Raw genomic sequence first — 27,649 nt, 5'->3', positions numbered from 1 at the left:
GTCTCTCTCCAAAGCTTAGGCTTTTTTAAAAAACCCTTTTAATGTCTTTCTCATAATGTGTAATTGTCCTGAAAATCAGTGAGTGTTCTTCAACTACCAGGTGCTACCATCAAGAGGATGAGAAAAAACAAAACAAAACAGAGAAGAATGGAGAAATCATCTTACCTCATAAGTGCTGGTGATACCAGATCTGTAGAACACAGGGAGAAAGAGCTCTGATGTTAAGATGATGACAAATAGGTAAGCAATGAAGAAGATTATGAAGGATGCCCCAAAGCGGTAGACTTCAGAAGGGGTCCCCAGGACCGTGACAGCTGACATGAAGCTGGCTGTCAGAGACAAGGCGACAGGGCCAAAGCTCATTTGCCTTCCCCCAACCAGGAACTCTCGGGAAGTTGCCTTTTTCCTCTCCTTAATGGCAAAGAACACCCCAATTCCAGAGGAAACCAAAAAGAGGGCTGCAAATACAACATAATCCCAAATTGCAAAGTTCTTCGCCTCCATACTGGAAAGTATGACACCAGAGAGCTTCTTTCAATGAGGTATCAGGAAGAAGACGTTTTCAAAAGCAAAGTTCAGTACAGTGGATGCTTTGCTGAGAGGAGAGGCTGTGATTCCCTGAAGAAAATGATTACCAGAGGCACTTGTGCGAATCTTCAGACACCAAGGTGTACTTAAGGAAGATCTCAAAAGTTGACTTCAAAGAAGAATCTGGTGGTGGTATTGCCACCAATAGATGAGAATCTGAAATCTGACCCTGGCAAAGAGCTGTCTGCTCCTCTCCTAAAGCATAGCCACGGAGAAGGAATTCAGAAGTGTTCTGAAATTATAACCACTGGGGGTGGAATGGACTGGCCAGATAACATGCTGTTTTATCTCTTAGATTTTTTTTTTCTAACTTAAGGTTAAACATTACTGGGAAACATAGAATTGATAACAGTTGACCACCTCAGCATTTTTAATTCGTGAGATGGAATCTGTAAAATGCAAACACAATCCTCAGCAGTGTCTTCCTCCTGAGGAAGGGAAAGTGAAGGCTGTGTGCCTGCAATTGTCTGACGCAGTGGCTGTGGAGGGAAAGGAGCAAAGGACTAGGAATCCAGAGACCTTTGCTCGAGTCCTGGCTCAACCACGAGAAAGCCGTGATACATTTCATAAGTCATTTAACATTTCTGAACTTCACCTGGAACACAGGGATAGTAAGACCTTGCAAGGTTTTTCAGTCTTAAACTTCCTGACTCTCTTCGTCCTGATCGTAAAATGAAAGGTAATAATATCTACCTCATTGGCTGCTATCTGTGCTTACAGCAGAGAACTCTTGAACATCATAGTTTTTCTTTCTTTCCACTAGGACTCAGAAAAATTGATTTGCCATTAATTAACAAATTATGCATAGCCTTCAACTTTATCTTGTCTTTCTCTTATTTTTACCGGGTTACAATAACTGTACCCACAGGCTAAGTTAGAATTAGGACCAGGACAAATGAGAGAAGGAAGGTAACAACCCAGCTGTAAATTCCTGTTTCTGCTCTCTTTAAACTCCATCAATTGTTCCAAAGTACCTCCAGTGCAATTTCTAATTTTGTTCTTGCTTCTCCTCCTTCTTCAGTGGCCTTCTCCATTTCCACCTCTACAAAGCCTGTCTATTCTACAAGATCCAGCACGAGTTTTCTCTACTCTATGAAGCTTTTGCTGTCTCTCCACGTCAACTCCTATAGAACGTAGCCTCCCTTAGTACTCAGTTTGTAGTCTGCCATCATCTTGCCTATTTTAGGGAATCTCTATGTAACTGGCTGTAGGAGTCTGTCAGCTGTTGCAAATGACCATTTCCTTGAAGACAGAAGCAAAGTCTAGTACATATACCCAATAAATTATAGCCATTGTAGAAAATAAAAAATAATTTTTAAAAAGAAGAAAACTAAAATTATCCGTTATGCCCAAAGACAGAAACATTTCCAGTCAACAATAAAAACAAATTTTTTTTTTGTTTTTATTTTGCTTTTTGCATCTGGATAACTGAATAAATCTTTGCTTCATGAATTTGAATTAGACCCCAAAAAGGGCTAATCAGATGGCTTAAATATACTTTTAGTTACCAATAAAAATATGAAGACTCTCCCAAAAGCTATCTGTGTCCTCTGTTTAAATTCCTCTGCTATATTTAGAGAGTTGATACGATAAATGTTAATGAAAAGCTTGGTCTTTCATATATTTACCTTAACCTGTGCTTTTAATTATTTGTATCATGAGGTATTCCAATTATATATGAGGTTTTTGTTGTAGTGATCTCAGCAGAAAATCGGAACTTTATTTAGCTTTCAGAGACTTGACTACTTTATAGCTTCATGTTTAAGCTATCTAATTGTTAATATTCAATCAATAGGACATGTAACCCCCTTGTATAGGTCAGGTTAATAATGGCTCAAAATATTATCATCAATAAGGTTCTAAAGGTATATATTAGAAACCTATAACTAAAGAGTTAGTGAGCACTGCTGGTTTTAATTAAACTTTGTGTAGTACAGTACTATCTACATGACTCCAATTAGTCCTGAATTTTGAAGCAGTAGGGAGTGGAGTGGCTAATACCTGGGATGTGAAGGGATCTTTATGCCTCTTTATTCCTTGCTTTCAACATTTTGTTGATTATAAGGCACAGCATCTATTCAGTAATTTAATTTTCAGTTATTTTCTACATATTTACCCTTTTCTCCCTTTGGTAGCATTCATTGTCCTCAAACTCTCTTCTTAATTCCATAAAGACTCACTCCATGAAAAGTTCATGCAGATTGTAAAGCACAGCAGCAATTATTCGTAACTTTTCAGGTGAAAAAAAAAACAACCCAGTATATTCAATGACCTCATCAATTAGAAGGCACATTGCTATATCAGAAATGCTAATATACAGAGAAGACGGAGGGAAAATATGCTTCTTTGACCTGAAGAAATCCCTGTAGCGCCTCTACCCTCTCTCATGTGCACCAAACATTGCCTTTTGTATTTCACTCATTTCGTGTAAGGCTTGAGATCCTGACAGAATATAAACACCATCACCTGTTACTTTTACATGGCCTTAACAAGGTCCTGCTATTCAATCACCCACATGCTTAAGAAGTTAAATTTGTAATTGCTAACATTAGTAGTCTCTGCAATGTAAAATAGTTCAGCAATTTGCATGCAGCAAGTTGTAATGGGAAAGAAAGAGTTTAATGACATTAAATGCTACCAAAGGAGAAAAAGGTAAAGAACTGGAAAAATGGGGCATTAAAAACAGAACAAAATGCAACAAAAAACACCATTGTTTCAATGTTGCTAAGAGTGAACTCTGCACACCATGGTTATTTTGGCCTAGGATGAAAGAGAAGAAAATGCACGAACAAGTCTTGGCCATTTGAGACTAGACTTTCATTAAATTGCTGTCTTCCTTCATCTGCTCTCAAAGCCAATGGGAGTAGGAGTGGTGTAGAAGAATAAAATGGCCATTATTTTGTTCTGTTTTTATTTTATTTTTTATTTTTTTGAGACGGAGTCTCACTCTGTTGCCCAGGCTGGAGTGCAGTGGCACAATCTCAGCTCATTGCCCCCTCCACCTCCCAGGTTCACGCCATTCTCCTGCCTCAGCCTCCCAAGTAGCTGGAACTACAGGCGCCTGCCACCACACCTGGCTAATTTTTTGTATTTTTAGTAGAGACGGGGTTTCAGCATGTTAGCCAGGATGGTCTTGATCTCCTGACCTGGTGATCTGCCCACCTTGGCCTCCCAAAGTGCTGGAATTACAGGTGTGAGCCACCACGTCTGGCCCTGTTATTATTTTAAACTAGAAAGTGGCAAGATTAAAACTACATTTCAGAAAAATTAATCTGTTATAATAATTTTTACATATTTCAGTTCAATGAATATCAAGGATGGCTCAAAGAATTGCTCACAATGTGAATAAGCTGCTTAATTGAAATAGTGAAAGTAGTCTTCCCCATAGGGCTTTCTCTCAATGAGCATGCCTGTCAAACAAATTCCTGGGAGGCAAATTGGTGATGCCAAACTACACTTTAACAGAAATTATGGCTTAAAAAAACAAACTGCAAAGCAACTGTGGCCATTGCCACCTTCCAGGAGGAATTGAGTAATTCCTATCCTGAAGAGGATAATTCAATATAATGCTTACTTCTGCTTACAGAGATTGATAGGGAAAAAACCATGTCCACGAATTTTTGTTTGTTTGTTTGTTTGTTTGCTTTCTTTTCATAGAAATAGCAACTGCCATGTCCAATAATTTTATCATAAAAGAGAAAAGACTACAAATCCAGAAGTCCTCCTCTTCCTGTAAGCTATAAAATATATGGCCCACAACAGAAGCTTCTTGATTGGCTGGTATCTTTATGAATATAGAAAGAGTCAATCTGATGAGCAGGTGGGGAAGATAAAAGAACTCTGCTTGCAAATAAACAGACCTTTAATTTTTTTTTTTCTTTTTAGTCCATGGGAATGATATTGGAGATGTCGTAGGAGTGAAGACAAAGAAGTGGCACAAAAATCTGGCTGGTGGCACGGACATTTCTCAAAAAATATCATAGTGTAAGGAAGAGCTGATGAGATTTTAATAACGGGAATAACTCATATTAAGTATTACTTTTTGTTGTGCTGTGCTGGGGGATAAATTCCTTCTTTACTCTCAACCTTTAGGGAAAACTTGCTACATCATTGACATTGTATTGTTATTTTCTCATTAAATTAAAGGGAAAGAAGTTTGTGTTCCACTTTAGGCTCAAAATGGTGAAGTAAAACTCACAAAGGACATAGAGAATACAGCAGAAGCAGAAAACGAGAAAGATCTCCTGGGATCTTTATGGTCTTGAGGTTGAAGAGGAAAAGACCACTTGGTATTTGATTCTATCAAAGTACGAAGGTTGAGCTTACTTTTATTTTTCTTTTTTCTCTTCTTCTTTTCTTTTCTTTTCTTCTTTCTTTCTCTCTCTCTTTCTTTCTTTCTTTCTTTCTTTCTTTCTTTCTTTCTTTCTTTCTTTCTTTCTTTCTTTCTTTCTTTCTTTCTTTCTTTCTTTCTTTCTTTCTTTCCTCTTTCTTCCTCCCTCCCTCCCTCCCTTCTTCCTTCCTTTCTTCCTTCCTTCCTCTCTGTCTCTCTCTCTCTCTCTCTCTCTCTCAAAGGGAAGGGTAATGTGAGAATGCTGAAAGGTTGAAGAATTTGAGTTGAGGATTTGACACTCCAGTTTTATTCAAATACCCTTATTAGAAAAATGTTTGCCCTCCAAGGCTATTTGTGTTAAGTGGAAAACATTCTTTAGCCATAACAAAAGACCAAGTCTCTTTTTACAGTCTCTTACTAAGGTATCTTGTTATTTTGGACATATCACTTAATTTCTCTGATTCTTAGTGGCCACATTTGTAAAACTGAAAATATATCAGATTAATAGCAAGATAATTAAATCAACGTAAGTAATTAAATTACCTTTTCAAGTCTGCTCAAATGTCACCTTCCTTGATCAACCTATTTAAATTGCAGACCCTAACACTCAAAATCTCCCTTCACAGCTGTAAATTTTATCCAAGAAATGTATCCTCTATTAATATACTATATATTTTAAATGCTAGCATCCCTCTACTGGAATGTAAGCCCCTAAAGGACTTTATCTATTTACTCTCCAATGTACTCTTAGTATCTAGAAGTTCCTATCCCATAGTAGACACTCAATAAATTAAACTAAATTACATGAATGCTAGGAGTCTCTTCCATGTTCACAGTTTATGTTTAATTCCTCTTTTATTGAAAAAAAAAAAAAACAAGACATTTTTTCAAGATTTTATTTAGGTTGAAATATTTGTCTGTTCACAAACATGTTTCCATGAAAATAAAAACTGAATTTATATTCCATCCTATCCGATTCCTATAATTCATTGTAACTAAATGTGACTGTGGCTAAACATTTATTCACACATTCTACAGACACTTAACAAATGTGAAAAGAGATGTTGACTCAAACTTTTGAGAGGCAAATTTCAGAGTCCACTCAGAAAGGTCAGCAGAGAATATTATTTAATATTAAAACAGACTAATGCCAGCACTGTTCCACAGTAAACAAGTAGAACATTTAAGCAGAATATTCAGTTGGGAGGGCAACTGAGCATGAAGTTCAAGGTCCTTGGCTAATTGTCTCATGGATCCCAATCGTCCACGCCTTTGTAGAATGGCAAAGGGGAAACCAGCATGATCAACAAGGGCTCAATTTTGCTAAATAAGCATGAAGGGGAAGTGTCTTATTTGGTTCAGGCTTGTAGGTACTTAAACAGGATGTTTGAATGGGCCTCAAAAAAGGAAGAAATTCTTAAATACTTTATAAACAAATATAACTTCAATTAAATTCAAACAAGATTTAATATTGAGTGATTTTTATTACTCAAATTCTTTGGAAATACACTTCACACAAGCTCAGAGGCAATTCTATCAGTTATCAATGGAACTCTTCAGTCTTCCTTTTCTTGGCAATTCCAGTGTTCTTTATGCCACCTTGGCCCATCACTAGGCATCACTCTGAATAAATGACTTTTGCATATTTTCTAAACTGAAAACCAGTGAATATTTGCCATCACTGGGAATACACAAATAAATGTATCCCATTTATATGATGCACATTATCACCCAATTGAGTCACTGCTAAAAAACTATATGTTATAGTTACTACTATTCAACACATTTTTGCAAGACTTTCTTTTGATACTACCATGATATGAGTAATTATGTTCTCAAGTGTTTAGTGGCAAATCAAAGACATTGCTATCCTCCTTTATAAGTGACTAAGGTGATAATAATGAAGATCCAGCCTCAGGTCACTCCTCTTCTTCAAGTGCTCAGTCTCTTAGTGATGTTTGTGTGTGTTCATGTATCTGAAAATTCTGAAAAGCCTTGATTTCTTCACTAAGTTGCCAGACCCTGGAAGGTTTTGGTTTGGGTCATGATGCATGGAAAATTACTCATAAATAGAATTCCCATTAGAAGTCAGCTTTTCAGGTGCCTATTTAGAAATTACTTCAATTAATGAGGAATGCTTTTCCTCACATTAAAATCAGTCAAGTCTGAATTCAAGTTTCAGCTCAGCCATTTAACAACTTTGGGGAAAGTGGCTTTAACTCTTTGAGTTGAAGTTTCTTTATCGTGGAACTCAGGATTATACCTAATCCATAGACAAGGTATGGTAGGGGGAAAGCTGCCAGAAAAATTTAGCACAACTTTCCAACCTGCCTTTCTGACTATAGGCATACTTATACAAATCCTATGTAAAGTTTTTACTCCCTTTCTGGGTGGCTTGGATTTATTTTATTTTATGTATAGCTCTTTTTTAAAATGAAGGTTGCTCTTGGTGGCCCTGCTTATGGTTTGGGGATACATTTTACGAACTTAAATGAAATAATAAATGTCAACTGACTGATATGTACTTAGGTGCTCATTAAGTGGAAGCTCTTATTAAGAATGAAGACTGAAGGCATATGAATCAGATAAAGCCAGACTCAAAGTTTTGCTCGGCTATTTGCCAACTTTATCACCCTGAACAAGTTACTTCCTTTCTTTGGTACTTAGCATACTCATCTTTAAAATGGAAATGGGACCCTTTTAACTGGTCTGTTGTGAGAATTAAAGATATGTGTCAACTACAGGAAGCATATCACAGGAATTTCAAAAATGCTATTGTTATTACATCTATCACATTTCAACATCTGCAACTTCCAATACTATACTGGAAAGAACAGAGTCTAGGAAAGTAAAACAGAAGCTACTATATTATTACCTATAATACTTCCTGACCCAGGAGGACAAAAGCCAAATTTCTGATTTGGAGTTCCCTTGATATTTGCTCTATTCTATATCTAGAAATTCTGTGTAATGTCTAAATTATGGAAATCCTCTCTATTTCATTGCACTGATGTAGTCCCTTGTTTTGTGCATTGTTATATCATTCCTTTCTATCTTTTCACATGAGCTACTTGCACCTTAGGTTGGAAATATTCTTACAAGTGTTCTTACAAATGTGTGAAAAACAATCTTTATTCATCTTTGTTTTGTGATGCAGGGGTGTCTAAAAGAGAGAATACAGTCATGGGTTCTTAGCTTCTGTTTCTGGTTGGGCCAGCAAAGCCCCTTCCTCATCCTTCTTTTCCGCTTATCACTAGAGACAGAAATTAAAAACCATGGCTTCAGCCTGCTAAAAGTCTAAAACAAAACAAAACAAAACAGAACAATAATAACAAAATAAGGCGAGCTGGACAAGATTGGTAGGTATTTACAGCCATTGTATCTTCTAAGTTTAACTTCAAGTTATTTTTACACTGTGGAAACAAGAATATGTCCCACTTTGCAAATGTTTCAAGCTTTCCCAAGTCAGCATTATTGTAGTCCACCTATGGAGCAACGGTGTAATGGAAAATCACAAACCAGAACCTGGAGAATCTGTAAAGAAAGCACATTTGCAAATGTTCTGGTTGTGTATATTTTAAAATTCTAGAGGATTAGAAAGAAAGATTAATGGGGAAGTGTACAATACCAGTACCTCCATGAGACAAACACAGGTTGGAGAAGCTGGTTTCTACTTATTTTTAAATATAACTATTTGTAAAACTGCCTATATGGGTGAGATTATGTTTATCTACTACATTCCAAGTTCAGGATCCCACTTCTTGCCTCTGCTAAGTATGTTTTCAAATTATTAGACTTTGCTTGAAGTCTGTGAGATGTTTAGGATACCTGTGGTTTTTCTATTGAGAAAAACATGGTTTACTAGAAAAAATTTTTTATTAGGAGAGAAATACTATGAGATTTTTAATCATAATTACTTTTGATAACAATCTGAAGAAAATATATTGTGAACCAAATACATGCACTATTTTATTTTTAAGAATTGATCATCAGTATAAATTAAAAAGCTCTGTATTTTGAGCTTTCCTCCGAAAGCTATCCTTTCCTGAGAAAGGAAAATAGGACGATAGGACGAGGAGGGCATAACTAATATTAGGAGGCCAAGGATATCACTGGGTGATCTCTTTCCCTACTTTGAGTATTTTTTTTAATATCAGGTCAAAAGAATGTGGAATTTGAAGTGAAAGAAACTGAGTGTGAGTCCAATTCTACTACTAGTCTATAAACTTGAGCAAAAGTATCCTTTGACCTTGAGCAAAACAAACAAGCAAACAAACCCTTTGAGCATCATAATCCTTACCTTAAAATAAAGATATTACTTACCTTGAGGGGATGTTTTGAGGCTTTCGTACTATGATGTATTATAAACTGTAAATGCATTCTATAAGGATACTTGGCATATGTAGTCAGGGCAAGGCAGGAAGAATAACAGAATTTTGGGCTTGGACATCAAATGCAAGTAAATTTCATTTCTGCTCTATTACTTATTAAGTATAAAATGTAGGCTGATTACTTAGTGTCTCTGAGCTTTATCTTTTGTAAAATAGATTACCTTACCCAGTAGTTATGAGTACCAAGATTACATAAATCAGTGCTCAGCATAGTGTCTACCACACAATAGTTTATCCATACATACTACTAGTAACAGTTGAGTTCTTTTCTTTTTTTTTTTTTTTTAACTATGGCCACATTAATGTTGATGCTGATTTACTAGAGCAAGCATTCATTGAGTGGAAGCTATGTAAAAGATTAAAAGCTTATGCTGAGGAAGTGTGCAAAGGTAAATGGAATGTGGTGTATATGCCCAAGATATCTACACTCTAGTAGGAGTGTGGAGCTGCAATGATAGGAGGGTCATCTATAAATGGTGGTAGGATGTAATTTTTTATGATTCATCATCCTAACACTTTGAGAGTGAAAAAAATCGTGCTATAATACTGAGCAGAGACATAAACTGAGACTGTCCTAAGCAAAAACCAAGACATATGGTCACTCTCTCTTGAAGGGAGATGTATCAGACACTGGAATAAATTCAGGGAATAAATTTGGCTGACTTCCTGCAATTGCCTCAGGCTAACTTTTAGGCCAGTTATTGGTACTTTGTTTCTTATCACAGAAGTTTCCAGAATGTTCTGATACTCCAGCACCCACTCTCTGGCAAAGTCTCCACTGGAGAAATGCTTGAGATCAAGAAGGGACCGTCCTATGACATCTTGTGGAAAAGCACCCTCCCACACGCACAAGCATTCCTATCCAGGTGGAGGAAAACCCACACACTGCCGCTGATATGCTTGGATGCCCTGATTTCTGCCAGTAAACCTGACTTATTGATGTACTTACTTTTAGTCACCAAAGAAAGAAAAGCCCCCAAATGCCCATGGGATTAAAGCAACCTCAAACACATACATACACATACACACAGACACACACACACACACACACACACACAACCAAATCATATGATTTGGCTGTGTCCCCACCCAAATCTCACCTTGAATTGTAATAACCCCCATATGTCAAGGGTGGGGCCAGGTGGAGATAATTGAATCATGGCGGCAGTTTCTCCATACTGTACTTGTGGCAGTGAATAAATTTCATGGAATTTGATAGTTTTATAATGGGAGTTCCCCTGCACAACCTCTCTCACCTGCCACCATGTAAGATGTGACTTTGCTCTTCCTCTGCCTTCCACCATGATTGTGAGGCCTCTCTAGCCATGTGAAACTGAATCAATTAAATCCCTTTCCTTTACAAATTACATAGTCTCTGGTGTGTCTTTGTTAGCAGCATGAGAACGAACTAATACAGTAAATTGGTGCTGGTAGAGTACGGTGCTTCTGTAAAGATATCCGAAAATGCAAAAGTGACTTTGGAACTGGGTAACAGGCAGAGGGTGGAACAGTTTGGAGGGCTCAGAGAAAGACAGAAAAATGTGAGAAAGTTTGGAACTTCTGGCCAGGCGCAGTGGCTCACACCTGTAATCCCAGCACTTTGGGAAGCCGAGGTGGGCGGATCACCTGAGGTCAGGAGTTTGAGACCAGTCTGGCCAACATGGTGAAACCCCATCTCTACTAAAAATATAAAAATTAGTCAGGTATGGTGGTGGGTGCCTGTAATCCCAGCTACTTGGGTGGCTGAGGCAGAAGAATTGCTTGAACCTGTGAGGCGGAGGTTGGAGGTTGCAGTGAGCCGAGGTCATACCATTGCACTCCAGCCTCGGTGACAGAACAAGACTCCATCTCAAAAAAGAAAGAAAGAAAGAAAGTTTGGAACTTCCCAGAGACTTGTCGAATGGTATTGACCAAAATCCCAAATGCTGACAGTGATATGGACAATGAAGTTCAGATAGAGGTGTTCTCAGTTGGAGATGAGGAACTTGCTGGAAATTGGAGCAAAGGTGACCCTTGTTATGCTATAACAAAGAGACTGGTGGCATGTTGCCCCAGTTCTAGAGATCTGTGGAACTTTGAACTTGAGAGAGATGATTTAAAGCATCTGGTGAAAGAAATTTCTAAGCAGCAAAGCATTCAATAGGTGACTTGGGTGCTGTTAAAAGCATTCAATTGTATGTTTCACAATAATATGGTTTGGAATTAGAACTTAGGTTTAAAAGAGAAGCAGAGCATAAAAGTTTGGAAAACTTGCAGCCTGACAATGTGATAGAAAAGAAAAACCCATTTTCTGAGGAGAAATTCAAGCTGACTGCAGAAATTTGCATAAGTAATGAGGAGCCAAGTGTGAACCACCAAGACAATGGAGAAAATGTCTCCAGGGCATGTCAGAGGTCTTCACAGCAGTCCCTCCCATCACAGACTCAGAGGTGTAGGAGGAAAAATTGGGTTCATGGGCCTGTCCCAGGGCACCCCTGCTCTGTGCAGCCTAAGGACATTGTGTCCTGCATCCCAGCCACTCCAGCTGTGGTTAAAAGGGGCCAAGGTACAGCTCAGGCCATGACTTGAGAGGGTGCGAGCCCCAAGCCTTGGCAGTTTCCACATGATGTTGAGTCTGCAGGTACACAGAAGTCAAAAATTGAGGTTTGGGAAATCTGCCTAGATTTCAGAGGATGTATGGAAACGCAGGGATGTCCAAGTAGAAGTTTGCTGCAGGGACAGGGCCCTCGTGGAGAACCTCTTCTAGCACAGTGTGGAAAGAAATGTGGGGTTGGAGCCCTCACACAGAGTCCCCACTGGGACATTGCCTAGTGGAGCTGTGAGAAGAGGGCCACCATCCTCCAGACCCCAGAATAGTAGATCCACTGACAGCTTGCATTGTGTGCCTGGAAAAGCCACAGACACTCAATGCCAGCCTGTGAAAGCAGCCAGGATGGAGGCTGTATCCTGCAAAGCCACAGAGGAGGAGCGTCTCAAGACCATGGGAACCCACCTCTTGCATCAGTGTGACCTAGATGTGAGACACGCAGTAAGAGAAGATCATTTCAGAGCTTTAAGATTTGACTGCCCACTGGATTTCAGACTTGCATGGGGCCTGTAGCCCCTTTGTTTTGGTCAATTTCTCCCATTGGAGTGACTGTATTTACCCAATGCCTGTACCCCATTGTATCTAGAAAGTAACTAACTTGTTTTGATTTTACAGGCTCTTAGGTGGAAGGGACTTGCCTTGTCTCAGATGAAACTTTGGACTGTGGACTTTTGAGTTAATGCTGAGATGAGTTAAGACTTTGGGAAACTGTTGGGAAAGTATGATTGGTTTTGAAACATAAGGACATGAGATTTGGGAGGGGCCAGAGTGGAATGATGTGGTTTGGCTGTGTCCCCACCATATCCCACATTGAATTATAGTAATCCCCATGTGTCAAGGGCAGGGCTAGATGAAGATAATTGAATCTTGGGGGTAGTTTTCCCCATACTGGTCTTGTGGTAGTGAATAAGTCTCATGAGATCTGATGGTTTTATAAATGGGAGTTCGCCTGCACAAGCTCTTTTGCCTTCCGCCATGTAAGATATGACTTTGCTCTTCCTTTGCCTTCTGCCATGATTGTGATGCCTCCTGAGCCGTGTGGAACTGTGAGTCAATTAAACATCTTTCTTTTATAAATTACCCAGTTTCTGGTAGGTCTTTATTAGCAGTGTGAGAACAGACTAATGCAACAGAAAACAAATGAAAAAGAAGAGCAAGTAGACCTCATAATACTTAAAAATAGAAACAGTTTTGTTTGATTTTTATCTCTATGTGTTAAATTTAGGCACTTCCATGTAATTTCTTCATAAGGATCAACTCATAATGATCCTTCTCAAAAGTAATGATATGATTTTTAGGAAGTGTGGCTCTGTCTGCTCATCCACTATTAAGCCATATATATGTTTTTCCCCAAGAGAGATCTTATATCTTGATTAAAGGTTAGAGGCTTCAAGTAACTAACTAAACTTGTAAGTCTTGCATGAAATACAACTAATGGGGGAGGAGGGGCTAAAAATCAACTGGTGACTTTGTAAGATAGAACTAAATATTTAGTATTAAGAAGGCAAGATGTGATGGTGGACAGATTATAGTCTGGGAAAAATCGGGGTTCCTTTCCAAGCTCTGTTCCACACTACAGGTTTGAGCAAAGTTATGAGAACTTTTGATCTAGTGTCACCTATAAGATGAGAATCATACTATGTAGCATAGTTTTAAGGGTTAAATAAGATAATGCTTATAAAGTTGCTGATACAGGAGCAGGCATAGGTGGAATTCAGTAAATGACAACTCAATAAATGGTCTCACTACTGAGGATATCAAGTTTATAAATGCACTACTTATCTCACTTTGTTAAATTTTAAAAGTTTATGTAGCAATTTGCATAAAACAAAGTCCATTTTTCCTTCAGGTGAAGTTTTAGTGGACTTTGGCTTTTGTTAATGATTGTTTTATCTAGTTATAGATGTCACTACCAGTCTGCACCAATGATCACAGATCAAAAGGATGAGATTTAGATTTAGCTGAATGTCTATGAGTTACTAAATGACTAAGCTTCATTCCAGGGAATAGTCATTGAGTGTAAAGGAAAAAAATAGCAATAATTGCTAGAAAAAAATGATATATTTTCCAGATCACCTACAAAGGGAACCCCGTCAGGCTAGAAGCATCCCGGTTAGCAGAAATCCTACAAGCCAAAATAAATTGGGGACCTATTTTTAGCATTCTTAAAGAAAAAAAAATCCAGTCCTCATACCCAAACCTGGCAGAGACATAATGAAAAAAGAAAACTTTAGGCCAGTATCCCTGATAAACATAGACACAAAAATGCTCAGGAAAATACTAGCAAACTGAATCCAGCAGCACATCAAAAAGTTAATTAACCATGATCAAGTGGCCTTTATTTCTGGGATGCAAGGTGGGTGCAACATATGCAAATCAATGAATGTGATTCACCACATAAACAGAATCGAAAACAAAAATCATTTGATCATCTTAATAGATACAGAGAAAACCTTTGATAAAATCCAACATTCCTTCATGATAACAGTCTTTTTTTTTTCTTTTTTTCTTTTTTTGAGACAGAGTCTCACTCCGTCACCTAGGCTGGAGTGCAGTGGCGCTATCTTGGCTCACTGCAAGCTCTGCCTCCCAGGTTCACGCCATTCTCCTGCCTCAGCCTCCAGAGTAGCTGGGACTACAGGCGCCCGCCACCTCACCCGGTAGTTTTTTGTATTTTTTAGTAGAGACGGGGTTTCACCGGGTTAGCCAGGATGGTCTTGATCTCTTGACCTCGTGATCTGCCCACCTCTGCCTCCCAAAGTGCTGGGATTACAGGCGTGAGCCACCACGCCCGGCCGATAACACTCTTAACAGACTAGACATTGAAGGAACATACCTCAAAATAATAAGAAGCATCTATGACAAACCCACAGCCAACATTACACTGAATGGGCAAAAACTAGAACCATTCCCCTTAAGAATTGCAACAAGATAAGGATGCCCACTCTCATCATTCCTATTCAACATAGTACTGGAAGTCCTAACCAGAGCAATTAGACAAGAGAAAGAAATAAAAGGCATCACAATAGGAAAAGAAGGAGTCAAACCATTTCTGTTTCCTAAGGATATGATTCTATACATGGAAAATGCTAGCAACTCCACCAAAAGACGTCTGGGGCTGATAAACAAATTCAGTAAAGTTTCAGGCTACAAAATTAATGTACAAAAATCAATAGCATTTTTATACACCATTAACATTCTAGCTGAGAACTAAATGAAGAACACAATCCCATTTACGATAGCCACAAAGAAAATTAAATACCCAGGAATTCATCTAATGAAGGAGGTGAAAGAGCTCTACAAAGACAACTACCAGAATAAATCAGAGCAACACAAATAAATGGAAAAATACTCCATGCTCATGGATTAGAAGACTCAATATAGTTAAAATGGCCACACTGCCCAAAGCAATTTACAGATTCAATGCCATCCCTATCAAAATACCAATTTTAGTTTTCACAAAATTAGAAAAACCTATTCTAAAATTTGTTTGGAATCAAAAAAGAGCCCAAATAGCCAAAGAAATCCTAAGCAAAAAATTCTATGCTACAAGGCTATAATAATTAAAACAGAATAGTACTGGGAAAAAAAAAGACACAAAGACCAGTGGAACACAATAAAGAATCCAGAAATAACCCCACACACCTACAACTATCTGATCTTTGACAAAATCAGCACAAATAAGCAATGAAGGAAGGACACCCTATTCAACAAATGGTCCAGGGATAACTGGCTACTCATATGCAGAAGGATGAAACTGAACCCCTCTCTCTTAGCATATATGAAAAGTAACTCAAGATAAAGATTTAAATATAAGACCTCATACATATATACCATGGAAAAGTACACAGCTATAAAAAAAATGAAATAATGTCATTGATAGCAACATGGATTAAGCTGGAGGCCATTATCCTAGGCAAATTAATGCAGGAACAGAAAAGCAAATACCACATGTTCTTACTTACATGCTAGAGCTAAAGTTTGAGTATACATGGATACAAAGAAGGGAGCTATAGGCACTGGGCCTACTTGAGGGTTGGGGGGCAATGAGGACAAGGATTGAAAAACTACCCATCAGGTATTATGCTGATTACCTGGGTGACAAAATTATCTGTATACCAAACCCCCGTAACATGCAATTTACCCATGCAACAAACCTGCACTTGTACCCCTTTAACTTAGAAGAAAGAAAAATAAAAACCATATAACACCTCAAACTATAAAAATCCTAGAAGAAAACCTAAGAAATACCCTTCTCGACATGGTTTTGGCAATGAATTTATGGCTAAGTCCCCCAAAAGCAACTGCAATGAAAACAAAAATGGATAAGTAGGACCTCGTTAAACTAAAGAGCTTCTGCACAGCAAAATAAATTACTAACAGACTAAACAGACAGCCTACAGAATGGGAGAGAATATTCACAGACTCTACATCTGACAAAAGGCTAATATCCAGAATCTATGAGGAATATAAACAAATCAACAAGTGAGAAACAAAAAATTCAATTAAAAAATGAGCAAAGGACATGAACAGATACTTCTCAAAGAAGACATATCAGTGGCCAAAATACATATGAAAAAATGCTCAACATCACTAATCATAGAAGAAAGAAAGAAATGCAAATCAAAACCACAATGAGATATCATCTCACATTAGTGAGAATGATGATTATTTAAAAATCAAAAAACAACTGATGTGGGCAAGGCTGTGAAGTAAAATAAATGTTTATACACTGTTGGTGGGAATGCAAACTAGTTCAGCCACTGTGGAAAGCAATTTGGAGATTTTCAAAGACCTTAAAATGTAACTCCATTTGACCCAGCAATCCTACTACTGGGTATATGTCCAAAGGAAAACAATTCATTCTATCAGAAAGACACGTCTACCAGAAAGACACATCTACCAGTATGTGCATTGCAGTGCTATTCGGAAACACATGGAATCAACCTAAGTGTCCATCAGCAGTGGATTGGATAAAGAAAATGTACATGTACACGAAGGAATACTATGCAACCATAAAAAAGAAAAAAATAATGTCTTTTGCAGCTACATGGATGGAGTTGAAGGCCATTATCCTAAATGACCTAATGCAAGAACAGAAAACCAAATACTACATGTTCTTACTTATAAGTGGGAGCTAAACATTGGATACACATGAACATAAAAATGGGAACAGTACACACTGCACACAACTAGATGGAAGAGGGAGGGAGGGGGTGTGGCCTGAGCAACCACTCCTGGGTATTAGGCTTACTGCCTGGATGACAAGACTGTTGGGATCCCAAGCCTCAACATCCTGCAGTTTATCCATGTAACAAACCTGCACATGTACCCTTTAATCTCTAAGCTGAAAAAGAATTCTCAATGATTTTTAGGATCTGAACTGTCTTGAATGACACCTTTCTATAAGTTGTTTCACATTTCATCTTCCTAGGCAACTGAAGGCTCACCATGCAATTTTCTTTCAAAGGCCAAACCATAAGAGAGAACCAACAGAAGAGAAGAGAAAAGAAAAGAAATGCATGTTTTTGGATGGCCTACTCTCTATGTGCCAGCCAAAAAGCTAAACACTGCACAATAGACCCAGGCATCACCTAGGACCTTCTTGATTCTTGAAAATGGAGTCTTAATTTTCTTTATTAAGCTGCTTATGTATATCGAGAGATATCACCACAATTTTGCATATTCTCAATCTTTTCCATGGTCATCAGTACCTTCAGCCAGAATGTAAAACTAGAGAAAGAAGAGTTTGCTGATCTGGGACCATCCTTTTAGGATATGATATTTAACATGCTGGCAAGGACAACAGAGAATCACACAAATTCACTATCAGAATGGTTCCCAGAGAACTGAAAAGCAATGACCCGTGTTGAGTGGGGTTGAAGTGCTTTGGTTACCATAGTAGGTGGCAGCAGCAGAGAAAGGGATAATTGGCTCAGGGACTCCAGTTTAACCTGATACAAATAACAGACTGATGGACATTAAAAGACATTTTACAAAATTCCTGATCAGTGTTCCTCAAAGCTGTCAAGATTATTAGAAACAAGGAATGTCTAAAAAACTGTTACCATCCAGAGGAGTCTAAAGAGATATAATAACTAAATGTAATGTGGTAGCCTGGATGAAGTCCAAAAACAGAAAATTACATTAGATAAAAACTAAAGAAATTCAAAAAAAGCAGGAACTTCAGTTGATAAGAGCGTATAAATATTGGTTCATTCATTGTAACAATTATATTATTATAATATAATAACAGTAGAGGAAATTGCCTGGGGGACATATGGGAATCCTCACAAGGACTGTACCTTTTCTGTGTATATAAAACTATCCTAAATTTTAAAATTTTCTTTAAAAAAATAGGCTCAGGTAAGTGAGCAAGCTAGACAGGTATGTGATTAGCACAGGACTGGGTTTTACCAACAGATCTGGAGTGTATATTATTCACCAAAACTACCAGGAATTGCTGGAGAGAGAGGTATCAACATCTCTGAGATCAGCTGGTTGGAGAGGCTGCCACAGAACTTGCCTCATTAATAGCGGTGAGAATGAAGAGGCCATAAAGCAATGAATCTCAGTGGCAATGATTTACTGCCAGAAACCAGGTTGTCACCAGTTCTCATAACAAATGGCAAGATCAGGGTGGCTGTCAAGGGTGCTTGAGCTACTGAGAATTGGAGAGATGGTAAGTAGAACACAGTATCCGTAAGGTGATTGCTACCTGGAGATCTGAAGCAACAACACCATCCTCAAAGTTTAAATTACAGTGGATCCAGTGGGTACGTGAATTCACTAGTGATCGCTTTCTCAGTCCACGAAGGTATGCTTGTGATTGGTATTTTTGACAGTTGGAGTAACCCCCACACCAAGTCTTTTACCTATGATGTAATTGCTCATATAGTGAGGAAAGCCAAGGGGAAACCTCTGAAACTGCCTCCCACCCCTGGCCAAGGTAGTAAATCAAAAACACCACATCTTAGAGGAGATTATACAGAGAATAAAACATTAAGAGATTTAAAAAGAGCATGGGTGAAAGTCCCTATTATACATCTATTTTATTTGCTTGTCTGGACTCCTGTAAAAACTGATATAAGATGCCACAAGCTCACTCAAGGAGTGGCATCAATCACAGGTATCATGCCAAATAAGATATTTTCTCTACAGTCGATTGACATAATATGGCTTTGGGTACATGTTATGTGACCATTAATTTGGTGAATGTATTCCTTCCTATCCCATCACGATAGAGGACCAGAAACAGTTGACATTTACAAAAATTGACACTATATTCACAGTTTTACCCCAGGGTTATGTTAACTTTCCATCTCTCTATCATAACATGGTGAGGAGATCTGGGCTATTCCAACGTCTTGCAGAATATCACATTAATCTAGTATATCACTGACATACACTGATTGGCCAGAATAAGCCAGAGCAGCTAGCATGCAAAAGCCCGTGCTGAGGCACGAGTGCTGTGGAGGCAAGATACCCATATTAATATTTAGAGATCCACCACTTTAGCAAAATGTTTAAAGGGATCAGAAGTCAGGGATATGTCAGTTTATTCTTTTAAAGCGGAGGCTAAATTGTGTGGGTTATATATTCTTGGAAGTTGTTTCTGTTTTTGTTTTTTTCCTGGAGGCAACCCATTTCACACCTAGGAATACTTTTCTGGTCCACATATTGGACATCATGAAAAAAATGTCAGCTTCTATAGTGGACCAGAGATAGACAACATTCTGCAGCAGATCTAAGCTTCAGTACAAGCAGGACTGCCACTTTGGCCACAAGATCTCAAAAAATCTTTAGTGACGGAGATGTCACTAGTGAAAAAAGGTGCATTGAGGAATTTATGCCAGGCCCTAGTGAGAGATTCAATGGGTAGACTTTTGGATTCTGGACTCTGGTAGAGATGAAAGCTTGGCCACTGAGACCAAGTGACCATATGTCTAGAACTCCCCATTATAAGCTGGGTCATGTTTGGACCCACCAAGTCTTACAGCCAGGCAGTAGTTTCAGCAGGAATACATTATAAAATGGACATTTTTTCATTCTGGATTGAGCATAAGCAGGACAAAACTTGATTTAAGGACAGATCAGCTTAGTATGTAAATGAAAGATGAAAATAGACAATGGTTGCAATGCTGCCTCACTCAGGGAGGCCTCCAATGTAAGTAGGTCAGTAAGGCACTTGATGAAATAGAATGAATTAATGAAAATAGACAATGGTAGCAATGCTGCCTCACTCAGGGAGGCCTCCAATGTAAGTAGGTCAGTAAGGCACTTGATGAAATAGAATGAATGAATGAAAATAGACAATGGTTGTAATGCCACCTCGCTCAGGGAGGCCTCCAGATATAAGTAGATCAGTATGGCACCTGATGAAATAGAATGAATGAATGAATGAAAATAGAGAATGGTTGCAATGCCACCTAGCTCAGGGAGGCCTCCAATGTAAGTAGGTCACTAAGGCACTTGATGGTCAATTGGTTATTTTGGGCCACTTCCACCTTAGCCTAGTGATTCATTCTGAGAAAAATGGGCATTTAATCCAAGAGCGAATTTGTCTTTCCCAGCCAAAGAATTTCAGACAGTACACCACTGACCCCCGATCTGAAAAAAAAAACAAAAAAACAAAAAACACTGCCTTCTTTTTTTGATTTACACATGTAAGAAATTGCACTTGGGCTTTTAATGTGGAGCAGACTTTACATTGGGGCTGTTTCCATCACTGCAAAGCAAACGGTTTAAAACTAAACACTAGCCATCCCCATTCTTCCTATTTATTTTATTTTGTTTGTTTATATTTTGCTATTTTGGTTAGTCATCCTCTCCCCTTTCTTTGCTTTATTCTTCTCTCGCTTTTTTTCTCCTCAGGAGAAAAATACATCAACCATTTAATCAAATAAAAGTTCTTCCATTTTTGTTTTCAGAGTAAATCAGCTCTGTATAGTTTCTGCCTAATTCCGTTCTGTGCCTCCCTTTGACCTCCCTTGATTACTAAAAAAATGTAGAGAAAGCTTTGAGTTAATTCTATTACAGTCCTAGTCCTCGTTTGGTATGGGAGCAAGAGTGTTTGATCTTTGAGATACAGATGTCATAAAATTCAGATTGATACTGCTGCAAACAAAACCTTTGAATGTCATATTTTAGGATGTATGCACTAATATAAGATTTAACTATATGCTACTCTGATTTCGGATTTAGATGTACCTGATATCCACACTTGTCTACAAGATAGCACTGTAAAATCTAGGCATAAATTTATTTAAGGAAGAGTCAACATTTGCTATAATAGCTACATTTTAAAGTCACCCAGTAAAAGAAAAAACCCATGGTTGGAGTTTGGAAGAACTGGTTCGAGTTTCACTAATGAGCTAGTGTCTTGGCTTCATCTTCTACAAAATGAAAGTGAATAAATAATAATGTCTGTACACTTTCTGCCTCATGAAGTTGGTATGATACTTAAATGATAGAATTAATTTAAAAATGAGAATTTAGAAGGATTTCAGTTTATTAAATGAGGCTTGAATAGGACTTCCATCATTAAAGATATTATTATACACACACACGTATCATATGTGCATATTCCATGTATATGTAGCTTCTATGTTTAGATTTATTGATGGTGAAGGTTTTTTGGAAGCTGTAGCTCTATATTAGGAAACAGCAAACTGTGATCCTCAGAGGACTTTGCTGTTTGTATAAATAAGGATTTATTAGAACACAGCCATGCCTAATTAGTTACTATTGTTTCTAGTTGCTTTCCTGCTACAATGGCAACAGAGACTCTTTGGCCCACAAAACCCAAAATATTCAGTGTCTGTTTCTTTACAGAAAAGGTTGTCATCTTCTGCTCTAGGTACTAGATAGGCAAGATGTATGCTGTATAAGAAATATATATATATGTGTGTATATATATATAAATGTATACATATATAAATATATTTATATACATATATATGAACTTTAGTATAATCTTAAAATCTGCAATGTGAAGTGAACTACTCATGCAATTTTCCTGATCATTTAGACCAAAAACAAGTTATTTTCATCATGTTGTTATTTTGGGTGAGGGAGTTATAAGAACTTAGTGAACCAGGCAATTGCCTTTGTCTCTACTTTCTTTCTGCGGCTCATGAATTGTTGGACTAGGGACTTTTCAAAAAATATTTACAAATCTGTCTCTCTAGATCTCTCTCAGAAACTGCAGAAAGCACAAGAAACCATTCTTCCCTTTTCTACTTCCATGTAACTTCAAATATTTTCTGTGAAATTTTGGGAATGTATATACGTATGTTTATATCCACCATCACACATTTATTTAGAAGATGATGACCTCTTTTTGCAGTGCATGTGACTATTATGAACAGGCTTGTGTTTTTGCTGAAGCTTAAGAATGAATGAGGATATTAGTCATCAAAGAAGTAAAGAAACTCCATCCCCTGATCACACTTTACAAAAAGGAGTTCGTTATTAGTTGCTTCTTTATCCAACAGGTTATAACCTGATGAAAGACCTTTAATGTTTATTAACACAGAAAAGGGAATTTGCATTTCACAAATAATTCGAAGTTATACAACTCATAGATTTTAGATTACATTGAAAAATTGATCAGAAACAAAAGATAAGACTAATACGTTCATGTTTACACTTGAGAATCAAAATGTAAGCATTAGATGAACATACAATTTTCTGATATTTCAACTCACCAGAATTCAGGCTTTAACTAAGAGCAATGGCTATATACAAGAAAAAGTATTATATAAGGAACCTGCAGTACAGTGATCTAATGGGCCAGATTTTGGCTCATCAACCTCTATGATATGGACCATTCATAGAAATAGCTAATTACAATTTAAAGATTTGCTGTGAGGTTCAAATGAGATTGGGTCCATTAGCAGGTTTTAAATATTGGATTCAGTCAAATATAACAGAAAAGTAACAAAACCACATCTTGTTATGCTGATATGTATGGAGTAGTCAGACCACGTGACTTCTAACTCAGATTTCGCCACTTTGGGCAAGTTACTTAGCCTCTTTGGGGCTTTCCTCGTATGTAAAACAGCAACGGTAGTAACCACAGCCAATATTTATGAGGTTTACATAAGATAATACATGAAAACTGCTTAGCCCAATGTCTGATACATGATAAGTACTTAACAAATGTTAGTTATAGTAATAATAATTATTATACAAGCCGTCTATGTTAGACTTAGATACCTATTTTTCTTAATTAATGGCTTATGCTATGACTCTCCTATACCAACATCAACTGATGTTGTTCCTAAGAGTTTGGTTAGATCCTGGAAAATTGATATCTTGTAGGAAATTAAATATATCATTGTGTCCAAGAAAGTTATAAATTGGTTTTCAAAAAATGTTTTTAAATTTCATACTCCATGGTAAAAATTTTTTATCATACTTCTAATATATATATATAAATTTTTTATCATACTTCTAATATATAGTTGACTTATAAATTATTTACTATATATACTAATATATATAGTATTTATATATATTATACTAATATATAATATATATATTATACTAATATATATATATATATATATATATATATATACTATATATACTATATATATATATATATATATATAATAATATATATAATAATATATATATATACTATATATAATATATTATACATACTATATATATATATATATACTAATATGCAAATTATAAAGCATATTCAAATATAAACATTTAGAGGATGATATAATATATATTATGATACTAGATATATGCTATATAGACATTAAATATATGTATTATATATTTTGTATTATATTTAAATATTATAAAAATTAGGATACTTATGTATAGATGGAGAGATCAATGCCCTAATATGTTTTCCTATATCCCAATAGGTTAATCAGTGAAAATAACATTTCTTTACAAACCATTGTACCAGGCATTCAGAAGTAGCTTGGGAAAGAAAGCCATGGGTACAACTAATTGTGTTTGGGGGTTTCAAAATGTGTTGACTGAATTAGCATTTACTTCATAAATACAAATAATAGTAGTCATAATTAATAAACATTAAATGTAAAGTGTATTCCAGGCACAGTTCTATGCAAATTGCATATTCTTTCATGCAATACATACAACCACCTTTTGAGGTAGATAAAATTGTATATTTCATTTTACAGACGCAGAACATGAGAGTAAGAAGGTTAAGTAACTTGCCCCAAATTACTATCTAAGAAATAAATAGCATGACACTTTGCAACCATATCTTCCTCCCATGACCAGTGCCCTTTTCCTTGGTAAGGTCATAATAATGATTATTACTATTTCCATTAATATTAAATGCTGTATCTATTGAGCAACTGTTATTTGCCTTCACTGTGCTAAGTGTTGTTCCAACTCCTTTGATAAGTAAGCCATTTCAGAGAAGGTGAAACTATAAGAGTAAATGCCAGTATACTTCGAAGGGTGAAACAATGAATGGAAAAAAATCCCTTAATATGGGAATTTTAAGTGGGAATATCTAATGTTTAGTTAGAGATTTCTTTAAAGTATTGACATGTAACACACCTTTTATTCTTCCAAATATTCAGTGATCCTTACTACACACTTAAATGTTTTGTGTTTACTTAATCTCTCTTTCAATCACCTCTCATCCTTCATTCTCTCCCTTCTTCTTTTCTGATATTCAAGGACGGGCCCTATTTTCTGATAAAACCATTATAGAATTCAGAAGCGTGTGGGAAGGGAAGTCTTCATAATCCTGAAAAAAATCAGAAAAAGCAAAATCTCATGACCAGAATTAAACATGAGAGTGTAAAATTCAGTTTCACCTGAGGAAGGATTTGAAATTCTAGGTAGTATATGATGGAGCTCCCATGTAATCTTATCTAGATCTGGATGGTTAGAAAATGTCATGTCATTTATTTTTCACAACAGGCCTGTGAAGTGGTTGCTGCTATTCTGACCACGTTGTACATCAAAGGCTGGGCACGAAGGTGAGTATGGGTTCACCAGGAGTTCATATATCTTTGACCAGATTGTGTGCCTAAAGATAACAAAGGAGAAGAGTACTCTCATGAAATGAGGTCAGGTTATTAAAAAGTGCCCTGGGGAGTGAAGCATCCCTGAGATATCTCTATTAAAGTTACAAGTCCTCTCATCATCATCCTATATAATGGAAATTCAAGCTAATGTTTACTGCTTTCTTCGTGAGCATCAGGGGCAGGTCTAAGAACTTCACATCTATCATGTATTTTAATTTTCCTAACAACACTTCGAGAAAGTACTATTATTATTTTTAGCTTACAGATTGGGAATCTGGGTACAGAGATAATAAGTTGTCCAAGAACACACAATTATTAAAAAGTGACTTTGAAATTCATACCTAGAAAACTTGACTTCAATTCTTATATGAGTGAACACTATTATTTATACTCCCTTTTCTTTTTGAAGGGAGGTGAGATAATAACAGGAATTTATACATTACACACATGTGAAACTTTAAAACATATAATAGATGCCATTTATTGAACAATTATGATGCATCATGCTAACTAATAGGTACACATTGTTTTATTCGATGTTATAAACACTTTTCAAGATAGTGTTAATTTTCCCATTTTATTGTCAGGAAACTCAGCTTCAAAAGGATGAGGTAGCTTGGTTAAGGTCATGCAACTAGCATTAGAAGTCAGATTCCAATTCAGATCTGTAGGACCCTTTCAATTTATGTTGTTTCCATAAAGCAATGCTGTATGTTTAGTTTCAATGAGTAATCTCATCTAGTAGAAAATAGTTTGAGCATGTCCTTCCTCTTTAATATTTGAGAGGATGCTGTGTGCTTAAGAAGTGCAGCTATGGGATGAATGTTTTGGTCTTCTAATACCTTGGGAGTGGCAGTGGGGATTATGCCCAGTCCAAAGGCATCACAGAGACCTTGTAATGTTGGAAGTCAGAGGACCCTCCAGAACAAACACCATACAATATGCCTGAGATTGGACTCTCCATATCTTCTCTTTAAAAAGCAAAAAGGAATTTTAGAATATTTCAAGAGAAAGAGAAGATTATTGCAAAATGTTAAGTGAGGCTTTATGATCAAATGAGAGTAATATTCTTGTTTTCCTCTTACATGTTCAAACACTCTCATTCTCTTGCAAAGTCACTTTTTAGTCTGTTTTCTAAGCATGGTGCTTTCCCAGAATTTCACTTTTAATCCTCTTTCACGGTTACTCTGTTGAGTGAATACTTCTACTCTTCCTTTCCCTTCCCAAAAGAACTCCACTTTTCACAATCCTAAAGTTCGAATAGGATTGATATCCGTATCTCCCGAGCAAGAAGAGGCCCTTGTAGGACTTCACTGATAAGCATAATTTCATCCTCCTTTCTGGCTATAGTGACTGGTTCACAAGGGCATACATTAAGTCAGCTTTAAAGGAGTCTGCACATCATATTCCTTAAGCCCAAGTAATTGATAATGGATAAGCACACAATTTAAATTGTTCAATCAGCAAATCTTTGGAAGACAGAGCAGGAACTAAATGATAATTGGTTCTTAAAATAATAAATTTCAGGGCCAAATATCAACTAGAGCTACCCTAGTTTTGGACATTTTAATTATGTGAATCAATAAACTACAGAATTTGAGTTTAGCTTTCTGTTACTTGAAGTTGAAAGCTTCTTAAGTGACCTTATATAATTTCCCTCTGAGGAATGGAATTCACTTTCTACTTATCTAATTTTTTAGTTTTTCTGAGATTCTCCATGTAAAACAAGATATTCACAGAATAAAATTAAATAGTGTATTAAAGCTTTTAGCATTGTGACTGGGTATAAAAAGTACTCAATGAATAGTATCTATTATTGCTATTGTTACAACTGTTTAAATTCATTCACCCTTTATTTTCGTCTCAGACTCTAGAGCTTCAGTCAAAAATGTATCACTGTGTGTTGCACATCTTCCTATTAGACCCTGTATTTCTAAAACTAAGGGCTATACCTTTATGCAGAATGTCAAAAAACCTTAAAAAGTGGTCATCATGTGTTGACTCTTCTGTATGCCTTGGCTATGTGCAAGGTATGTTAATCAATGTATCTCCTTATTTTTTCTATCCACTCTGAAAAATAGGTATCACTATTCCTATTTTACAGGTGAGAAAATTGAGACCGAGAAAGTTGTTCTACTTTCCCAAGATCATACACTTAACACAAATCCAGATTTATATAATTCCAAAGCTCATGACCTTTCTACTAGGACTTATTCTTTTCCTGGACTCAAGCTTTCTTCCAATTGTCATATAACGAATGTGTTTTTGTGTTGTCCAATATGTGTGTGTGTTTCTCCATTCAATTTCAAACTGTAATTAAGGTCATTTCTCTATCTCTTTTTGCTCACAAGGGTATTATTTAATAAGCCCCATAAAATTCTCCCTCGCTAAATGAAATGTTCTATTTTAGAAGCTGTATAGAGTCCGTTGGGATTGATGGCTGGGATGTAACAAAAACGAAACTTGCCAAGACTTTGTAGTGGCTTTGCCTATAAAAGCAGCAATCCACCAACGCCTTGTTATGGAGTACCTGATTATCATTATTGCAGAAATGTGGAGCCCAAACATCTTACTTTAATGAGCCTTTCTCATTTGGAGAACTTACTTTGGCTTGGGTTTGTCCAAAAATACTTTGCTCTTTTAAGACCACAGTACCTAATTTAGCAGCTCATTATACTTTACTGCAAATGACACTGTCTTCTTATGTCTATATGTT

At 36.8% G+C, this 27,649-nt stretch overlaps 1 protein-coding gene and 1 long non-coding RNA gene across 2 annotated transcripts in view; one reads left to right on the top strand and one right to left on the bottom strand.

Annotated features, from left to right (window-relative positions):
* The window catches only part of SLC5A12 (solute carrier family 5 member 12), a 54,511-nt gene extending 53,474 nt beyond the window's left edge, over positions 1–1,037 (bottom strand). The window contains exon 1 of the mRNA XM_050755395.1: positions 166–1,037. Within this exon, the coding sequence (XP_050611352.1) occupies positions 166–504 (339 nt within the window). The 5' untranslated portion in view covers positions 505–1,037. The remainder of the gene's footprint in view (positions 1–165) is intronic.
* Positions 1,037–10,649, top strand: LOC126934727 (uncharacterized). The gene is made up of 3 exons (XR_007719098.1): positions 1,037–1,267; positions 4,474–4,572; positions 10,035–10,649. It is a non-coding gene; the product is annotated as an uncharacterized LOC126934727 (long non-coding RNA).
* The last annotated feature ends 17,000 nt before the right edge of the window (positions 10,650–27,649 follow it).

Source organism: Macaca thibetana, chromosome 14, assembly GCF_024542745.1.
Source record: "Macaca thibetana thibetana isolate TM-01 chromosome 14, ASM2454274v1, whole genome shotgun sequence".
Taxonomy (NCBI): domain Eukaryota; kingdom Metazoa; phylum Chordata; class Mammalia; order Primates; family Cercopithecidae; genus Macaca; species Macaca thibetana.
This window is presented reverse-complemented; position numbering and strand designations above follow the sequence as displayed.